This window comes from Aethalodelphis obliquidens, unplaced genomic scaffold (assembly GCF_003676395.1).
Source record: "Aethalodelphis obliquidens isolate GAN/ISIS:26980383/991018 unplaced genomic scaffold, ASM367639v1 scaffold3, whole genome shotgun sequence".
Classification (NCBI taxonomy): Eukaryota; Metazoa; Chordata; class Mammalia; order Artiodactyla; family Delphinidae; genus Aethalodelphis; species Aethalodelphis obliquidens.
This window is the reverse complement of record NW_020837947.1, coordinates 2,826,364-2,846,319: the sequence shown is the minus strand read 5'-3', so window position 1 is coordinate 2,846,319 and position 19,956 is coordinate 2,826,364. Positions and strand designations below refer to the sequence as shown.

The 19,956-nt window shown below is 52.5% G+C and overlaps 1 protein-coding gene across 1 annotated transcript; it reads right to left on the bottom strand.

Annotated features, from left to right (window-relative positions):
- Positions 1-11,947: 11,947 nt before the first annotated feature.
- PRR18 (proline rich 18) lies at positions 11,948-15,208 on the bottom strand. The gene has a single exon (XM_027079155.1). It carries the CDS (start codon positions 15,182-15,184, stop codon positions 14,381-14,383), a length of 804 nt encoding a protein of 267 aa, XP_026934956.1. The 5' UTR covers positions 15,185-15,208; the 3' UTR covers positions 11,948-14,380.
- Between the last annotated feature and the right edge of the window lie 4,748 nt (positions 15,209-19,956).

The window sequence follows — 19,956 nt, the reverse complement described above, 5'->3', positions numbered from 1 at the left end:
AGCCGCCCATTACAATCACCTGGGCAGTTTCAGCCTGATGTCCAGGCCATCCCGGGATTCTGAATCACCGGGCGTTGTCTCTTGTTTTGTTCTGTTTTGTTTCTAATTACCCAGGGGCAGCCAGAGTTGAACACAGATCACCCGCCCATGACAGAGAACAGCCATTAACTCAGCTGGGAAGGAAAAAGATAGTTTAATGGCGCTGCCACTTAAAAGTCATTTTAATGACTCAAAAAAAGTAAAGACAAAACCCCAAACCCTCCGTGTTATTGCCAGGAGTATTTAAGAATATAATACATTTCTTTTTTTTTTCTTGAATCTTTTTTCATGAAAATTAGAGGAGTACAACAATCTAATCTCCGTTGCTCGATTTATTTTTGCAAAACAAAACAAATCCAAAAGCTACCAAGGTGATGTTTGTTTTTCCACGGTGCTATTTTTTTTTTCCCCCCCACGGTGCTATTTTAAATAAAGAGGCCTCACAGGCCTGCTGCAGCATTTTCATGCGTGATGTTAATCTCCTGATTCCCTAGAGAAACAGGCCAGCAGTCTTTCCCGGGCCAGCACAGAGGGTGCCCAGGTGGCCTCACCCGGGAGGGGTCAAGGGGCCCATGACCGTGTCCTTCCCATCTCCTCTCTTCCGCTCCCTTTCACACTCCTCACGCCTCGCTCCAGCCCTGATTTTGACGACGACCCCCCACCCCCAACCCCAGACGCCCTCCTGGTGCCCAGCGTGCCCACCCCCGCTCTGCGTTCTCTGGGGCGCAGCTCCAGCCGGTCGGTCCCGGTGCGCGCCGCCCCAGTCCCGGCACGTCCCGGCCCGGGACTCACCGTGGACTGCGCGTCTCCATAGCCGGCTGTCACAACACACGAGCAGTGTTTGGTGACACCTTGGTGCTCCCGGGCGCTGCTCCAGCATCCTTTGTTCTCATTTACCGTTCTACCAACAGCTACCGGTTCATGTGGGAATTTAGTGCTTGTTTGTCCTCGCTGTATAACTTTCTTGCTCTTGTTAGATTCCTTCCCCCAAGAAAGCTCCTTGAGCTTTTGGACTTTTGGTCTTGCCTCGAAATTAGTAAGCACTGGGGAACACCCCCAGTGTTTGCATTTTCAAAAGCTGCATGCATTTGTGATACTGAGAATTATACTAAAAATATAGTGTGGTAATACCTCATCAGGCTAAATAAGTATGGGAATAGAAGTCACTTTCTGTTTATTATTCAATCAATCACATCATTCCATCCTTTCAGGTGCTTTCATGAATCCTGGCATCAGGAGGGTGAGGAGTGTGGCTTGGGCAGGTTTGGGAGCCGGGAAGCTCTGAGTGGACCCACGTTCATGGAGGGGCGAAGGTTCTGGTGGCAGGAAACACATCTGAAGCTCCTCCCTTTTGCACTTAATTTGTTTGCTCCAGCTGGGAAGAGTGAACAGTTACCCTCAAATGGAGGCTTCCTGTTACCCCACACAAACCTTGTCCACGGGACTCTAAGGGCAGAGCGCTGATCTAACAACTGAAAAAAAAATAGAACCGTTTGGAAGGGGATTTCTTTATCGATTATAAATCTACAAGCCTCCTTCCCTCCATCCTTAAATCCTGTGAGACTGGACGTGTAGCAGCAGTTAGGAGCAGACTGGCCCAGGCTGAATCTTCGCTCCCACGCTCACTGCTGTGTGACAGTGGACAAGCTGAGCAGCCTTTCTGGGCCTCAGTCTTCATGTCTGCAAAATAGCGCCTACCTCACAAGGTGTCAAGATAGTTCAATGAGTTCATACACACACCATGTGTGGCGTTAAAGAAAAAAGTATTCTGGCACTTGTGAAAGCGGTAAGGAAGATGCTGTTCGGGGCTATTGCGTCACGGTCAAGACTGTCACGACAGGGAGAAAGACTGGGCTCGGCTCCAAATACAGCAAAGGCAGCCGGGGATTCAGAGCCGGGGTATCGTGATGCACGCCCGGCTCTCAGACCAGTGCCGGCACATGTTTGCATCTGGTAAGTGAATGCCCGTGGCCACCGCATGAGACAATGCACATAGGTGCCCAGCGCAGGGCAGGTGCTCTGCGTCACTGAGTTGCAGTGGCCGGTGGCATCCACCCTGCCCTCCTGTGGGCAGACATCCTCACTTCCCCACCCCCACTGGGTGAGGACAAACCACAGCCGTCTTCTCCCCAAAATCTGCATCCTGCAGGGAGTGACACAGAGCCAGCCAAGGCGGGCTCCCCATTAGTGCCTGCGCCCTGGATCCCCGAGCCTGCTCTGGTCCCGCCCTCTCCAAAGCCTGATTCCTCAGCTTTTCCTCCCATTCTTTCTATTTTTTTTTTACATTGAAGTATAATTGACTTACAATCCTACAATATTGTATCAGTTGCAAGTGTACAACATAGTGATTTTATATTTTTATGCATTACAAAATGATCACCACGATAAGTCTAGTTACCATCTATCACCATACAAAGTTGCTCCAATATTACTGACTGTATTCCCTATGCCGCGCGTGCCCCTCCTCGTTTATTTATTTATTTATATATATTTTGGCGGTACGCGGGCCTCTCACTGCTGTGGCCTCTCCCGTTGTGGAGCACAGGCTCCGGACGCGCAGGCTCAGCAGCCATGGCTCACGGGCCCAGCCGCTCCGCGGCATGTGGGATCTTCCCGGACCGGGGCACGCACCCGTGTCCCCTGCATCGGCAGGCGGACTCTCACCCACTGCGCCACCAGGGAAGCCCCCCCTCCCGCCGCCTCGTTTATTTTAAAGCTGGAAGTTTGTACCTGTCCCTCTCCATCACAGATGCCTCTCACCCCTCCCCCTTCCGTTCTTTTCAGAGTCCATAACCTTCTCAGAACTCTCTTGTGTTCATGTTGAAGCAAAGTTAGCTTCTATTTTTAGAAACCAAAGAACCCTACAAGTAGATTTTGCCTTCTCCATATCCCTATTTAAATGCTCTTATGGATGGTGAAAACCAAAGTTAAAAAGTTGTTTGTTTTTACTTAATAACTGGACTGAGTGTGTAGTTCCTGCCCAAATAACCCTTGACTGGTCACTTCCAAGAGCTGGAAAGCCACAGAGCAACCCCACATTCTGCAGACCGTGGGAGCCGCTCAGGGGCAAGCAGAGCGGCAGATTACGCCTAGCGGATCCATGAACTAGGAATTCCAGTGTTAATTGTAGCAGGACCCAATACCAAAGAAATAAAGTCAAAATCCTCCCGTCCACCCCGGGGCCCGGAGCCCTCACTCACATCACGACCCTGTGGGCAGAAAGCACCTCACTTCGTCTGCCCACATCTCTGGCTGGGACAGGGGCTCCCGGTGAACTGATTTTTGAGTTACCAGCTCTCTTGCTGCCATGTTGAGAAGTCGTCAGATCACCATCTCATTCGGCTACTTAATACTTTAGGTAAAGATGGATGTGAAAGATAATTGAAGAGTGAACGTGGCGAGTTTTCAAGTACTAACTGGAGAGCTAACGTCTATAGGTGATGGGTAGTCCCACCCCACCTAAAACTCTAACAGATCAGAGGGACGGTCGGAACTAGTGGGTAGAAAACTTGGTGAACAGAGCAACACCGTTTCATTGCTGATTCTCCGGAAGCGTTTGCTCAGTGGTCCTACCTGCCTGTAGATTTCTCCACGTGCTGAGAAAGGAGAATCCAAGTCCCCTTTTACGGGTGTTGTACGAACGATTTCTGATTAGTGAATTGAGCCAGATGGATTGCTCATTTAATCAAAAGGCGTTCACTCACTCATTCACTATTCACTCATTTAAGAGGCATTTTTACACACTGACAACGTTCAAGCAGTGTCACAGGACCGGTATTGTGTGTAGCGATGAGTCACAGCTCCCAGCTCCTGCCCTTGGCGGGGATGTGTCTAAGAGGGGAGAAGAGAACGGTGCAAAAACAGCTCCAACTCAAGGCAGAATACGGCCCACGTCAGGGGAGAGCGGGGCAGAAAGGGAGGTAACTCTGCTGCGGGTGCCGGGACGCTTCCAGCTTGGAGGGGGCACTGAGATGTCAGGTGTGACAGTGACGTCCGCTTTCATTAGCACGAGCGCAGCGGGAGAGCCGCTGGGGGCTGGAGGTTGTGCAAGAAGAGCCCCTGACACGAAGGGGGCCCCAGGGATTGAACTGCTGGCTCTAGGACAGCCCTGAGGGGCAGAGCCAGGCGCCTGCGCAGAGCAGCTCCCAGCCCCTGCCCCTACGTTAGCACCTGTCCTTTAAAATCTCCTCGGACCCTCACACTTAAGGTGGGAGTTAAATATGAGTACAGTATGAATAAATGCATTTAGAGGAGCTGAGAAGGCCAATCAGATCTTAATTAAGGGGAAAAACGTGGTTCTTCCTGACTTCCAAAGCAACAGGAAGATTAGGGAAGGGTTAATCCAAACTCTTTCATCGTTAGAATTAAACCCCAATTTCAATCTGAACCACAGCAGTGTTCAGATTTGAACTGATATTTAATTCCAAGCACATAACGCATGAAATACTTTTGTTTAAATCTTATTTCTTTCCCTGCTTGAAGAAAATAAGAAAAGGGACGACAAGAGAGAGTTAATCTTTTTGACCAAGATCACGGGATCGTGGGGAGCCTTCCCTGCGTCTTTGCTCCCAACTGATCCTTTATGTTTTTGATTTTAGTATTGCATAGCTATGCGGGGAAATCTAGTATTTCTGTTCACTGTAAATTATAAGCTGTGTACTTGATCGTAAGCTTTTATAAGATACTAAGTTTTTTGAGAAAGGAAACGCCAAATGAAGAGGGTCCTGCCGTCTAATTAGTTGACAGACAAATAAAACCAACTTCTTGAGAAGCCGGGGTCGCGGAGACCTTGGGGAAGGTTCTCCTGTTTATGATTGTTTCCATGGTGGCTTTAACCCACAAGTTCAGGTATGTACTCTGCCCTGGGCTCATTCTTTATTGTGGTTTTGTTATTTTAAGATATTATTATTTGACCAAGACACAGAGAGAATTCTGAACAAAGGCGATCATTTCCTCCCTCTGTGTTTATGTGCACCGGAGCGTCCCTTATTTATTTGCAATGAGCTGGAAGGGGCTACTTTGGAGGAGTACATCGGGGCCTTCCGGATCCTTCCAGCCGGCAGAGGAGACAAGAGGAGGGAGAAAAATGAAAGAGGCCTGACCTGGGCAGTGGCCCTCGATTTCTCCCAACAGGAGGTAAAGTCGACGTGGGGGAAGAACCTCAGTGAAGCAGAACGTCCCTGGAAAGCCCGGAGTTTGTGGGTGCGGTGCTTGTGCAACTGCATTCCCCTCCATCTCCTCCCGACGGGTGCGGATGAGGCCCCCAGGGAAGTACGGCCAGGGCAGCTGTTCAAACAGCCCACTGTCCTGGCAGCTTGCAGCCCAGTGGCTGAGACCTTGACAACCACCAGCACGTTTGCCTAGGGTTTTGCTGACACATGGCCGGGGCCCGGGGCCCCTTTGAGTCACACCCGTAACCATCAAAGTCTTTTGGTGGGCAAATGGGGGAGTCTTTTTTTCTAATATCAGATGAATATTTTTAATAAGCTTTCAAAAAAAACCACATAATTTCATCTGTCTTCAGTTTTTCAATTTTGCAAAATGCACAGGTTAGTAACCCCAGCAGCAGAGATAACAGCAAATCTGAGGTCGAGTGGAGAAAGCTGGAAGGAACCCAGTCTGGGTTCATCCTGGCAACACAGACTCCTAACTTTTTCTTTAAAAATCTGGTATCTTTGGTCACGATCAGCATGTGTAATTTTATAATTTTTAAAAATCTGATAAAGCAAGCTGCGACGGAATCATCCTCCTGTGCGACGCCTGCTATTCAGTTGACGTGGGAGAATCGCTGTCTCCGTCACGTATCTGGGATTGCAGATGGTACGTGGGACAGCTTCTGGGTCCTTCCAGCACCACCGGGAAATGAACACGAGCCAGCTCAGCATAACCCACTAGCACACACCGCTCACAGCTCAGCGACGTGCAGGAGTAAATCTGCGTGACCCGTTCAAGGTCCCGGAAGACCCCTGGGTGTGTGCCTGGTAGCACCAACACATCACGATGGCACGTGCCCTGGGGGGGCATCCGCGGCACTGAGCACCGGGGCTCCTGATCTCTTGAAGGAGCACCAATACCGACCAGAGCGAGCGGTCACGTTCTGGAAACAGTGGGCTCTGCGGCCCCAGCTGAGCGAACAAGCCTTTCATTCTCTGCGGTTCAGTGTGGGACGTTAATGGTTCTTCACAGTTAACGGACAGTCAGGGCTCTGAGGCACAGCCAGCCTCACTGTGCTGCCGTGCAGAAGGAAAGAGCCGCCCGGGACATACCAGTCACCCCGGCCAATGGGCCGGCATCTGAACACACGTGGTGTGCGTGCTCCCAGGCGGGCACCCCGCCAGCAGGCGTGCCCGGAGCCTCTGCTCACGCCCCTCCCAAGAATGGGGCCCCCAAACATGTCTTACGCTCAAATATATGTTTGAACAATGATGTCATGGTACTGATTTGGGTGTGTTTCCTGAGAAACGGACTCAGGGTGTTTTCCGTCCAGGGGGATCAGAACTGCCTCAAGCTTTGGAGAGTTTGCTCGGACCCGGAGGATGAGGGCGAGGGAGGTTTTGGAGGGCGCCTGGCCTGTGCCCTTCCCAGGAGGGTGGCCCACGGGGACCCCTGGGCACGTTACAGAGCCCGCCCCCGGCGGGCCCACCCCCTCCCTGCTCACTGGCTTTCTCCTGCCCCTCCCGCAGGGCTGGCAGACACGACGGCCACAGTGGACGCGGCTGTCCGGATCCTGCATCCCATCTCTCCTGGCCCTGACGCTCCGCCCACCCTCCACCTCTTCAGATGCATCATGCTCCCCACTCCACCCCCTGGGAGAAAACATCCCACAGCTTGTCCTGGAGCAAACGGGCCACCCTCCTGGACAGGAGAGGCCCCTGTCGGCCTTGCCTGCACAGCTGTATGTAGACTCACCTGCGTTTTAGGGCAGAACTAGAATCTTCACGCCACTGACAGTAAGCACGTGCACTCCTAGCTCAGTGACGGGGCGGTGCAGAGCATCTGTACCCCAGGCCGACTCCGGCCATTTCCCCTTATTTACTTTCCTAACGAGGATCTACTGGTGATTCTAGAACAAAGGTCAGCGCAGCTAGAAGACCACAAATGGCAAAGCATCGCTCACTCTTGTAATCACAGCTCCGTTTTTGCCTGGACGTCTGCTCGTCTTTCCTTTCTACCGATGAGGGGTCCCTTCTCTTTGTGCTGCATATTTAACATTTTGAGGGCATTTTTTCTAAAATTTGGTCAACTATTCTGTTGTTAGTGGAAGAGCGGGTGTAATTTCTGCCAGGAGCTGCTAGGCTCTGAGAACAGACAGGCGTCCTTGAAAAGGTGCCCCTGACTTTCGGACACGCCTTCTGTGGAGATGGAAAGTGAGGGACGCGGGTGAAACAATCTCCTTAACGTGGCTTCGGCCGTGGGGCGGTGGGCGCCCGCCGGCCAGTCTGCCCGGGACAGCTGTGCTCTATAACAGGGATGAAATCATCTGATCGTCTGTCGTTGGCCCTTCCATCGCCCGTGGTGTTTCTCTGCAGGCGCCGGGACGGCACAGCAGTGGGTACTGGCTGTGCTTGGTCATGAGTGAGCCCTTTGTTGGAAGGCCTGTCCCCACCACTAAGAGATTGTTCCAGCACTCTCTGGCTGGGCCTTCTTTGCTGGTGCGGCGCTGCGGTCAGCGGGGTCATGTTCAGGGGTCTGTGCCCAATGACGGCGAGCACCGCGTGACCGCGTGCCAGGCCCAGCCCCCGGGCCGGAGCTCCCATCGCCCTGGTCCAGAGGGGGAAGCCGGGAAGGCAGTGACCGAAGAGGTCACTGAGAACGTGGGGACCAGGGATGGGCCAGGCACTGGGCTCGGTGCTGCCAGCCCACCGGCATCACCGGGTGACACCTGGACACAGAGACCCTCAGGGTCACTGAGTCTCCCTCAGGGTCTGCTTTCTCTTTCACCCAGAAAGTTGGTTTCTTCTAAGAGCACCTTTTCAGCAAGTCCCTGGGATAAGGTTTTCATGTTTTTGGCCTGGAGACCACATCACCCCATCCCAACCCCTCCGCTGTGTGACACACCCGTGGGTCTCAGGTGACTGTAACACCTCACAAGCATCATAACTGAAGGGTGTGGCCCCTCCGACTCGTGAAACTACAGAGTGAAACTAACTCGTGAAACTACAGAGTCCAGGTCAGGAGGCGTCCTGGGCAGACTTCCCTGGACGCTTCCCTGTGGGCGTGGGACACAGCAGCCGGGGGGAGGGGCGGGGACACCCGCCTCTGCCGCCCCAGCACCCGGGGAGCACCGGCCACAGTTCGGTTGTTGCCACTCATACCTGAGTGCTTGGACACATCACAGGTGCCCCTTTTGTCTATAAAATTGGCCAAAGTGTTTCATCCAAACTGGTGATGAATGTCAGAGCTCGGAAATGAAGGCTAGCGTTGTTACTGATGCAATAAAAAGGCAAAACAGGGCTGCAGGCAGGCAGATCACAGCGCCAGGGACCAGGGCAGAGACTCAACCCAGCGGCTCGACAGAGCACAGCCTGCTGTGGGGGAAGAGTGAGCCCGAGCGGCCCCGGGGCAGAGAGGGGGGATGCCCAGGGCACGGGAGAGGCCCCGCACCGCGAGTGACGTGGCCGCAAACCAGGCGCTCCTTGCAGAAGGGAAGTGACTTTTTCCAGCGTCTTTGTGACTGTACGTTGGAGGCTTTCTGTTTAATCTTTTGCTTAAGGAAACAAGCAAAATCCTCCTTGCAGCAAAATGAGTCACAATGCAGAATAAACACGTGTGCCTCAGACATGCAAATATCAGGTGCTTTCACTGTTCCGCAAACTAGATACTGACCTTGGAAAGGAACTTTTTCTAAAATAAACAGCGAACACTAATAAACACTAAGAAAACACGCTGGCCAGCGCCTGCTCTGACCAGCACTGCCGGCGGTGGGTGGGAAGGCAGGCCTCCTTCTGTCTCACGGTCTAACTGCCCTTTTAAAATCTGTGGGATTTGCAGTTAAATCCCTCCTCTTACTTCTGATCTTGGCGATTTGTGCGTTTTTTTTCTCTTGATCAGTCACACTAGACGCTTTTTTTTTTTTTTTTTTTTTTGTGGTCACGCTGCACAGCAATGCAGGATCTTAGTTCCCGGACCAGGGTTCGAACCCGCGCCCCCTGTTGTGGAAGCTCGGAGTCTAAACCACTGGACTGCCAGGGAAGCCCCTCATTTTAACTAATCTTTAAAAAGAACCAACTTAGGGCTTTGTAAGTTCTCTCTATTGTAAGTGTCCTACTTTGTTGATTTCTGGTGTGATCTTTGTCTATAAAAGGTTTTAAATCTATGCTCCACGGAAAATTCAAGATTCCCAAAACCCACTGAGGGAGGTTCCTGGAAGGGGCGCCGTGTGAGGGTCCTCCCCACGCTCGCCCACGTGTCCTCCACATTCACTGGACCCTCTGTGTGAAGGTTAAGAAGTTGAATCCGGAGACCCGGGTATGAGGTCAGCTCTACCACTGGGTGGTGGTACAGGTGCTGGTGTGAGCTGCTTTCCCCTCTAGACTCATCTACATCTGCAGATGGAGAGAAGGCGGCCGTGTCCTTGCAGCCGGGGCTGCATCCCGAGCCTCCTACTGGCGGAGGCTCCACCTGGGGCACACGGGGAGGCCCCCCGGGAATCCCGCAGAGGCCGCAAGCCCCGGCTCTGTCTTCTCCCACGCGTCTCCACCAGGTAGAGCGCGCTGCGGCCATTTCAGGCAGAGGGAATCTAACACCGCACGTGGGTTTCAGAACGCAGAAGGGCGGCGGCAGTGGTGGCGACACGCAGTCGGCCTGAGTCGCCCACGGTGGTCCCTGCAGGCCACGCGGCTGCCAGGTTCCCTTCTGCCGGAGCAAGAGCCCCCGAGAGCTGCTGTCTGAGGCTGCTGGGCCCCGAGCTGCCCCGAAGCTGGTCCTGCTGTCTGAGTCGGCCCCGCCTGAGGTCTGCTGAATTAGGACATCTAGATGGGGTTTGGATGGTCTGTGTCTTCAAATGCTTCCCCAGGATTTCAGACGTAGGCCTCCACCCCCCGCAGAGATGACAGGCAGCAGGAACTGAGGATACACATGGTGGAAACGAGTGGTTCTCAAAGCGGGCTCCAGGGGCTTCTGAGGGTCCCCAGATTCTTCTAGGGTCTTGGCTTGTATTTCTAATACAAGAAGTATTGATAGAAATATAATCTACATAGATTTAAGCTCTTTGGCCTCCTTCAATAACTTTTAAGCATAATATGTTTTTAAAGGTTTTGGTCTTGAGACCAAAAAGCTTGGGAGCTGATTTGCAGACAATTTTCTGGTGTTTTAGGCTTGTTGTTGCTAAATAGTTAAGCAGCTCTAAAACTACTTCCTAAAGACTCTCTATTATTATTTTTTCAGGTTTCCATATAATCCACCTCCATCACGTGGGACGGCCCAACTGAGGATGCAACTGAATTATCCCATTGGCTTTCATTAAGAACTAAGAGTAATATGAAGAACATTTATGCATCTTCTGGAAACTGCATTTAAGGATTCGGTCTACCATATTGTATGTAATACAAATATATACATAACACAGAAATAGTTTCCTCTAAGAAAAGGTTTGTCTCTTGTAATGTGTTAGTGTGTCTTGTTATTAGATATGGAAATGAACAGCTCACTACTTTAAATTTTGCCTTTGCTACCAGGAAGCTCAGAGCTAAATTTTGTGTTTGGCTTGAAATAAGTCTGAATTAAGGAGGTGAACCACAAGACAGGTTTTTATTTTAAACTCCTCAGGGAAATAAATCTTTAGCCCTCACCACACATGTGCATTCAATGGTTAGAGAGAAAAATCTCGGAATACTCTAGCCAGGGAGGGTTTTGATTTTGCACACATAAGTGCCAGAGAATCATGTTTCTGGAGAGTAAAGATTCTCTGAAGTAGTAATTACAGCTGACCTTGAGCTGGGGATGCACCGTGTGGTCCCAAACGCTTCACACACACACCTCAGCATAATCCTTACCAGGATCCACCGTGTCCTCTTATCCCCATAACACTTAAGAGATGGAGACGCAGAAATTTAATGAGAGATGGCTGACAAAGAACAGCAGGCTGGACGGCTCCAAAGGCCACCTGTGACCTCCAAGTGAACATTCTCCTGGACCACACTGGGGAGGTGCTCAGTCTCTAAGCTGAGCACAGGGCCACCATGCCAGGCCACGGGAACAGCAGCCCTCTTCACCGGGCAGCATCTGGACAAAGGCAGTGCTGGTCTGAACCAGGTCACGCTGGGCCCCTCACTGGTGACAAGGCGTTTGTGCGCAGGTCTGTAACACGCAAGTGTTTTTACTGCTCATTTCACAGTTCGCAGAAATGTTCATGCTAACATCAAAGGTACAAAATTACAATTTCAGAGTCAGTTTAATGGACCCAGATCCCACAGGTCACCACCTTCCACAGAATCGTATCATTTCTTGTGAAACCACAAAACTGAAGTTTCTGATTTCTGGCATCTGCTATTTCCGGAAAAGATGCACCTGCTTTCCAGCAAGACGCTCTGCAACATATCCTTAGGAGCATATTTGAATACAGCTTTCATGGGGGGTCTGTGCCACGACAGGAGGTTGAGTACCGTTGCCAACCTTATTTCAATACTCTTTGACTAGCATTAGAATTATTAAAATCCTGGTCACTGCTGGCAAGTAATTAAGGCCAATGACCCTTTGCCAACCCCTGGAAATTCCAGAGCCCCAGGTGGGGCAGCACCACGGAGAGACCATCTCAGATGAACTTTATTTATTTATTTATTTATTTGGTCTCGCTGCTCAGCTTGTGGGATCTTAGTTCCCTGACCAGGGATCGAACCTTCGCCCTTGGCAGTGAAAGCACTGAATCCTAACCACTGGACCGCCAGGGAATTCCCTCAGAAGATCTCTAAATATCTCGGTGATCTCTTCCTGATCAGTGTTTAATATCCTCCTAAAAAGAAATACAGTCATCAAATTTCTCTTTTATTTAAGCATTAAGAAGCTGCAGCACAGTGACTTAGAAAACATCCTCAAAACATCAGTTACAACATGAACAGACGTCACGTGTCATGTGTAGAAGCTTTCTCGCGTTTTACTGAGGGTCGTCAACCAGCGTAGTATAAACGTTCCACACATCTGCTTTTAAAGTGACGAACAAGGCACACAACTCTACCCGACGTCGCAAGGGAGAAAAATGTGTGTGGTGTCTTACTGCTGCCAGTTAAGAGCGAGATGGGGCTAGGAGCCCAGAGAAGGGGGGAGGGTGAGGAGAGGGAAACAGACAAAGGATAACACAGGGGCACAGAGACCACGCATGAGCAGCAGCAGGACCCAGACACACACGGGCAGACGCAGAAAGACGCTCTGCAAACGTCGATTCCTTTAGCAAAGTCTTTAAAATGCTGTTATCGTCACGATGGGCAGGACCCTGGGCCTCTTAATCACCGGTATTTGCGCTAAGTGCAAATGAGAGCAAGTTACGACTCTGCCCACCTTGAATTCACAGTTCACTCTCAACCTGCTGGTTGACGTCCAGAACGAGCTTTCATTTCTCCCCCAGGACCCAGCTCTGCAGACGCCACCGGGGGTGCCCGGAGCATTCATGAGACACGTGTCTTAATGTCACCTCCGGACGATGGCTGGCTTTGCCTCTCTGGTAGTAATACACTCATCTACAATAAAAGACGGTCTAGCTCTGTGCATTCAAACAGGAGGCAAGCTATTCAGCGGGCGGGGTATTTGGTTTTGCATCTCATCTGGCGGCTGATCTAGCTCCCACAAAATTAGATGCTCCGTGTCTACCTAGACTTGTGCCTGGCCCGAGAGAGCGAGATTAGAGCAGAGATCTCCACAAGAAAAATACAAACTGGTTTTTAAAAATGTAAAGCTTCAATGTAAATATAATCAAGACTTGACACATTAAAGTCTAATGAGATAAACATCAAACTAGTCATTAACTTTTACAAAGTAAGTCCAAAATTGAGGTAATACATTACACTGTTCTATAACGAGCTTTATCTGATTATAACATTTTTCCCCCTTCTCAACCTTCCAGTGAAATAGATGCATGGAAAAAAACAAATCTAGAAGAATCAGCCTGGAGTTAGTGGGGAAGAGCACGACCCCTGAAAGGCAGAAGAGTCTCACCCTTTGTTCAAATAATAGAAATTTCCTTTTCTCTAATCACTATATACAAATGTACAAAGCCACCACGTCACTGATTTTCACACAGCGGTTAAAATACTGAAAACACACATCTGCTCTGCACTCCCCACTTTTCTCCCTAAACAAGCGGCTCTCTGGCCCGGCACATCTTGTCCTGCGTCTGGGTCCAGCTCTCTGCACTTTGCCCCCTCCCTCTGCCTACCCTTCCTTTCTGTAGCACAAAAGACATTTGTGAGCAGCACTTCAAGTACAGAGGATGCATTTTCCAGAAGCTGAGCCTCGCTCCGGCTCACACCTTACCCCAGACGCTGAAAACAATTCCCGCAGCTGTGCTTCAGAAAGCCTTGTGTGTGTGCGCGCGCGTGTGAGGTTTGTGAGTGGAGACAGGACTGCCGGCAAGAGCATGCATGTGAACCAGTGTGAGTGTGAGGATGTGTGAGCATGTGTGCCTGTAGGAGCATGAGTGTGAGGTGTGTTAAGTGTGCATGAGAGCACGAGTATGAGTGTGAGCTGAGTGCGTGTGTGTGTAAGCATGTGTGAGTGTGCGTGTGTAAGTGTGTACGTGGGCTCGAAAGCCCCCACGAGTCAGTGTTGTGACCACCGAGCACTATGCCCGTCACAGCGCCCACTCTCCAGGCGGACCTTCCTGGTGGTCACTACCCTCCCCCTTCCCGTTGGGAAGTTCGGTTCACTTGAGCCCCCAGGCCTTCCAGTCCCCGGGACATGTTTCTACTCAGCAGAAACAAAATCCTAAGTGCAGCACCATGTCCAGCTCTGCACCAGACGGCCACCCTCCTGGTTCGCCCCGCACCCACACGTGGCTGTCACCCACTGCTCGGAGCAGGGCACCTGGCGTAGCGCACCCGCAGAGCGACACCCACAGACGGGGGCCCGCGCCCCGCGGAGGGTCTCCGGGACCTACGCGAACCTTAGGAGTGGGAGCTGAGAGGCACCTTCACCGCCGCTCATCCCCCCCACCACCACGAGCCCCGAGGACACCTGTGGGTGTGGAAGAGGCCCGCAGGTGCAGAAGGCAGACCCACAGGCCCCGGCGTGCGGCAGGGAGAGGTCGGCGGCCGTCCGCCCCCGAGGGAGGTGGGCCGCGTCCCGCTTGGGCCCCTCCGCTCCCGGGAGGGGCGCGGGGCGTCAGCGAGGCCGAGTCCCCCCGAGGGCGCGGTCACAGCGAGCTCAGGTGCGGCAGCGCGTCCAGGGGCCCCGCCCGGTCGCGCGCGGCGGCCGCCGACTCCACGCCGCGCAGCCACTCGGTGCACTTTCGCACCAGGCCCTCGTCGGCGGCCGCGACCTCCTCCTCGTACTCCACGTCGTCGTACTTGTGCCGCTCGTTGAGCAGCGACACCTTGAGCAGCGGGCGCAGGTCAGCGGGCCGTGGGCCGGGGTCGGGGCCCTGCAGGCCGCCGGGCAGCAGCGGGCGGCGGCCGAGGCCTGCGGCCCGGGCCCGGGGCCAGGGGGCGAGCGGGCGCCCGGCGTCGGTCGAGGGCGCGGGCGCCGCCCGACGGGGCCGCGCCAGCAACTGCTTCTCCAGGTGGCGCCGCTGGATGACCAGCACGGCCTCGGGCGTGAGGCTCAGGGAGAAGTGCAGGGCTGCGTCGGGCCCGGCCCCGGAGGTGGCGACCCCCGCGGGGCCGTCGCCGGAGCCGGCCGGCCGGGGCGTGCACGGAGCCGGGGCGCGCGGGCGGCCGGGCGCGGACGGGGGCGGGGCGCGCGGGGAGGCCGGGCCGGGGGCGCGGCGGGCCGGCGGCCTCTTCAGGGTGGCAGAGGGCCAGGAGCTGGACAGCAGCACCGGGGGTCGCTCGGGGGGCCGTCTCTTCTCCGCGGCCGCGGCGGGCGGCAAGGGCCCCGGCGGGGCGCAGGCGGGCACGGCCGCCTTGCGGGTGGCGCCCGGCTTCCGGGGCGGTGGGCGCGCGGCCGGGACCCCCGGGGCGGGGGTGGGCGGCGGCGGCTGCAGGGGCGGGAACGGCATGGTGCTGCCAGGCCGGCGGGTCGTCAGCGCCCTGGAAGGAGAGGGGCGGCTTTAGTCTCGGTGCGCGGGGCTCAGCGCCCTCCCCGTGGGTGGCCGGGGTCTGGCCCTCGTCCTCGCTCCGCACCCACCTCGGTCCGGCCGCAGCATCTCCGGCTTCCTCACGTCCCGGCGCCCACAGCCAGGGCTTCACGCCAAGGCACCCCTCTCTCCTTCCTCCCTCCCTCCCTTCTGGGGCCCGGGGCTCTGCCCCGACTCGGGTCTCCTCGCCTGGCTCGGCGGGCACAGCACCGTCCGCCCGGGCCACGCCGAGCCAGACGCGCCGGCGGGAGAAGGAGCCGAGCGCGGTGGCCGAGGACGCGGCGGGGCGAGGAGCCGCTGCGCCCGGCTGGTGTCACGAGCGACTGGACCGGGCGAGGCTCCCCAGCTGGCCTTCCACCGCCAGGGGCTAGTTTTAATCCACCAGAGGCGGGGAGAGCCGGGCGTGTCCTAAGCCCTAGGCGGAGTCCTTGCACGTTGGAGAGAAAATCCTGAGTAGCCTCTCGGTGCCTTTAAGATGGTGGGCCAGGTGGCGGCGGCGGGTGGTACCTCTGGCCGGGCCGGCCTTGCAGTCCGGTGTCGGAGGAGAAAGCTGGCTGGAGCTCAGAGGTGGGGAAAAGACATTTCAGGGAATCTTCCTGCTTTTGCTTTTATATAATGTTGATGCCACTGCTGAAAGACTGTCATTTTAAAATTAAAAACCTAGTTTTCTTTGAATAGGCAAAATAGACCAGTTTCAGTTAAATCATGATATAGGAAGTACCAGACATTAAGTTCTTTTCAGGAGTGATTCCTGTGAGCAAAGGAGAGTATTTATTGCTGCAGCAGTGGTTCAGAATGAATGAGACAGCTTCACCGTCAACTTAGATTCTAGTGGTAGAGACACGAAAACACTCCTTCGATATTCAAACGTTTGTTGAATACATGAATAATTCAGTGAATAATTACAGAGCAATACGTCATAAAGTCAAAGTTTCATACAAGCAGTCCCTGCATTACTTATGGAGAACTGTCGGTTGTTTAGATCTGCAAAAAATCATTTTCCATAGGATATGCTCTTCTGGGCTAACCCAGGAACGTAAGTAGGTTGTGTGGGGTATGGCCCCAGCTTAGCTAAGAGCATTCAAATGTGGGTACACTCGTATGTGACCAACGGCCCCAGCGGCCCCGCCCAGCTCTCTGAACGCTCCTGTCGTGGCACCGGCACCTCTCTGTGGTCGGTGGCCACGAGGGCACCGGTCACTTTCCCCCCTGCCTACTCTGATGTGTCCCCACTGGGTCAGGCACCCCAAGAAGGAAACTTGATAGGTGACCAGAAACATTTCTCATGACGGCTGGGGGTGGGGGTAGGTTTAGGCCCCATCATCTCCACCAGCACCCTCAAAACCACCACCACCACCACCCCACCACCCCCCGTTTACCTCTTCTCCATAAAATATGCAAACACAGCTTCCAGACATGGACCTTCTCCCCTTCCCCACCAGGGCCTCGAGGCAACCTGTCTCCTCCCATAGCCTTGGGTGAATACGTTTGAGACCGTTTAGGTCATAAGATATCTGTGTCGTAGGTCCCGAAATCACACGTGCATTTTATTCCAGGTATTTCTGGGTGGGTGTGGACTAGGTATGTTAGCCGTGGCAGCAGGTGGACACTCCTGCCGGGAGTGTGGAGGGCAGGAGATGAGGTGAAGCTAGTGAAGACGGGGGTGGGGGGCTGGAGGCCGGAGGACAAGGAGGGGGCTATGGTACCACTTCTGCAGGCACAGCCCAGCGGTAGCTGGACGCCCAGCGATTTGAGTAGGGTCCCCAGCAGTTCAAAAGCTGTAACCGTATCAGCGACTGGGTTTCTCTCCTTCCGATTTCCTAATTCTTAGGCTGCTTCAGAAGTAATGACAGTTGAAGGGTGAGGGTCGGAGGTGAGTGTGGATTGGCATCTCATAATTATAACAGCTAAGGGATGTGACTGACGTGCTACGTGGCAGGCACTCTCCTGACCCCTCTGACTATCTCCAATCTACTAGAAAATGGGGGCTTAGGTGCGGAAACACCTCCCAACAACACACGGCTCCAATGGGATGGAGATGAGCCTCAGTACCAGCAACGGGGTTCCAGAGCCGCGTCTGAGCCATCACACTAACGGAGAAGGACAGTCTTTGGGCAGGGGTGATGGGGGTAAGTAGCCTCCACCACCCACACCAGCAGAGACTGAGCACTTTCCCCCAAGAGAAAGTGAGAGTCCTCAGTTTGCCCAGCACATCTGACCAGCCTGGTCACGGGATTCTCCCAGTCCCCCCCATGTCTTGTCCCAGCCCAGAAGCTTGGGGACTTGGGAGGCTATAATCCGCCAGGCCTCTGAGGCAGGAGAGTAAATGCTGAGTGCCTGCCCCCCATCACCCACCCAAGTCGGAAGGGCATTCCTCTGCCCCCTCCCCGCTGAAGGCCCCACAGTCCCCCCGACCCATGGGGGAAGAGGAGTTCCCGTGCCTCGTGGCGGGTGGTCTGCTGTCCCAGGAGCCACAGGGGAGTTAGCATTTCTGAAGGGACTCCGGCCCGCAGACTCTGCCGACGCACCCAAATGACAGCATTACTGGTCCCTGCCCGCAACCTCCCCTACATGAAACCTCCAGCCCCTCGAAAATTAGAAACTAGAAACCCCAGCAAGGGCCTGGGAGGGAGCCTGGGAAGACAGCACGGGTCTCGGCACTGTCACGGGCAGCTGGCTGTTAAAGAATCCATTTACACATTCTGTTTGGTTGAGTTGCTAGCCGGTGACGGTTACCAGTAAGGCAAGTCACACCAGGAGAAGACTGCCAAACTTAAACGTTCAGATGGAAAAGGGATTAGTCAAGAAATACAGTACAATTTAATTCGTAATTTACATAGGATTTTGCATAACAAGCCCAGAACACAACATTGGGGATAAACTGTTTATATATTAAATAGTACAACTTAGCACTAGAATACTGTGGTAAGCTTATCAGTTGCACAAACATGTTTCTGGGATCATCAGAAAGAGCTGATCTCCAAAAAACACGATGATTACATTTCACCTCGAGGATGTGAAATTTACTATTTCAAATAAGCTTGTTAATTTGAAAGGAAAAATCAAATATATGTATTTGAACTGTCCACATTTTTACTTATGATATTTAATTTTCAAATTATGTTTATTCTATTTTCAAATTTCAAATAAACAAGGACGATACTTTTCCACCGTTTGGAAATTAATGGTAAGTTTTTCTCCTACTATTGTAGCAGAGTCAGTGTATGGAGAAAGACTTTTCACTGTAACAACCCTTTAAAGTATTTCCAGGATGAGTCAAATAAATGCAGAAAATATTTCAATCATTAAAATAAAATACCAAGAAGAGCATATCCAGGAGTATATCCCAAGTAAAACTATAGAGGGTTACTGGTCCACAGGTTTGAAACAGAACTGAAAATTATGGAGGCTGTGGTATGATGACCCCGCTCTGCAAATAATGGCTGTAGACATGCTCCCACTTCACACCTGGACCCCACAGATACATCCAAAATGGACGTGTGCTCTTTATCACACAGACATGTGTGATCAACTGGTCATCGCCACAGAGTTACCAGTTGATTAAATTACAGCCAGTGATCGCACCATAATACCAGGAAATTAGCCATTATTTCAAGAAATGTTTCATTTTCCTCATTAATGTTTTAGGTTCTTGGTTCTACTAAGGCATATACTTCAATGTTCAGAAAAATTTCAAAAAGGAAAATAAATCAATCTTATTTTTCCAGTTACACCCTCTTTCCATTTCTGTATTTTAATTCAAAGCATTTTACTTAATAGAGCGAGAAGTAAATGTTCTAGATCCAACATCTAGAACTAAAACTAAATCTGAATTTTAAAATGTGGAAAGCTCATTCTAGTTTTAAAAATCCTATTTTATTACTGAGACATAGAGAATTTGGCCAATAACTGGAAAACACCTCCATTTTTCCTTGTGACACTGGTCTGTTACTGTGAAAGCCTTCGCGAGTAGAAAACATTTAGGAAATTGTTCAGATATTATTTGCTTTAGTCTTTCTTTTTTCCCATCATTAGGATAATAATCTGCTTTATTGAGATTACTGCATTGAAACCTCTTGAGAGTCTTATGAGAGAAGAAGCAGTAACACTTGCATTTTACAGATGAAGAAACCAAGGTTTACCCAAATAGCCCCAGAGCATGGCGGGGGCGATACCCGTCCAGGGAGTGAGAGCCCAAAGCACGCTCACCACTCAGCGCCAGTGGGTCTCAAGACCCCTTTACACTCTCAGGACCCAAAGAGCTTCTGTTCTGTAGCCTCTATCTACTGATGTTAATCTTGTTAAGAATTTAAACCGAGGGGCTTCCCTGGTGGCGCAGTGGTTGAGAATCCGCCTGCCAATGAAGGGGACACGGGTTCGAGCGGTGGTCCGGGAAGATCCCACATGCCGCGGAGCAACTAAGCCCGCGAGCCACAGCGACTGAGCCTGCGCTCTAGAGCCCACGAGCCACAACTTCTGAAGCCCGCGTGCCTAGAGCCCATGCTCCGCAACAAGAGAAGCCACTGCAGTGAGAAGCCCACACACCGCAGCAAAGAGTAGCCCCCGCTCGCCACAACTAGAGAAAGCCCGCGCGCAGCAACGAAGACCCAACACAGCCAAAAATAACTTAATGATAAAAAAAATAGTTGGCTTAAGGATTAAAAAAAAAAAAAAGAATTTAAACCGAGGCTTTG

Excerpts from the sequence above, each read along its gene's own strand:
- PRR18 (XM_027079155.1), bottom strand. The coding sequence starts at position 15,184 with ATGCCGTTCCCGCCCCTGCAGCCGCCGCCGCCCACCCCCGCCCCGGGG.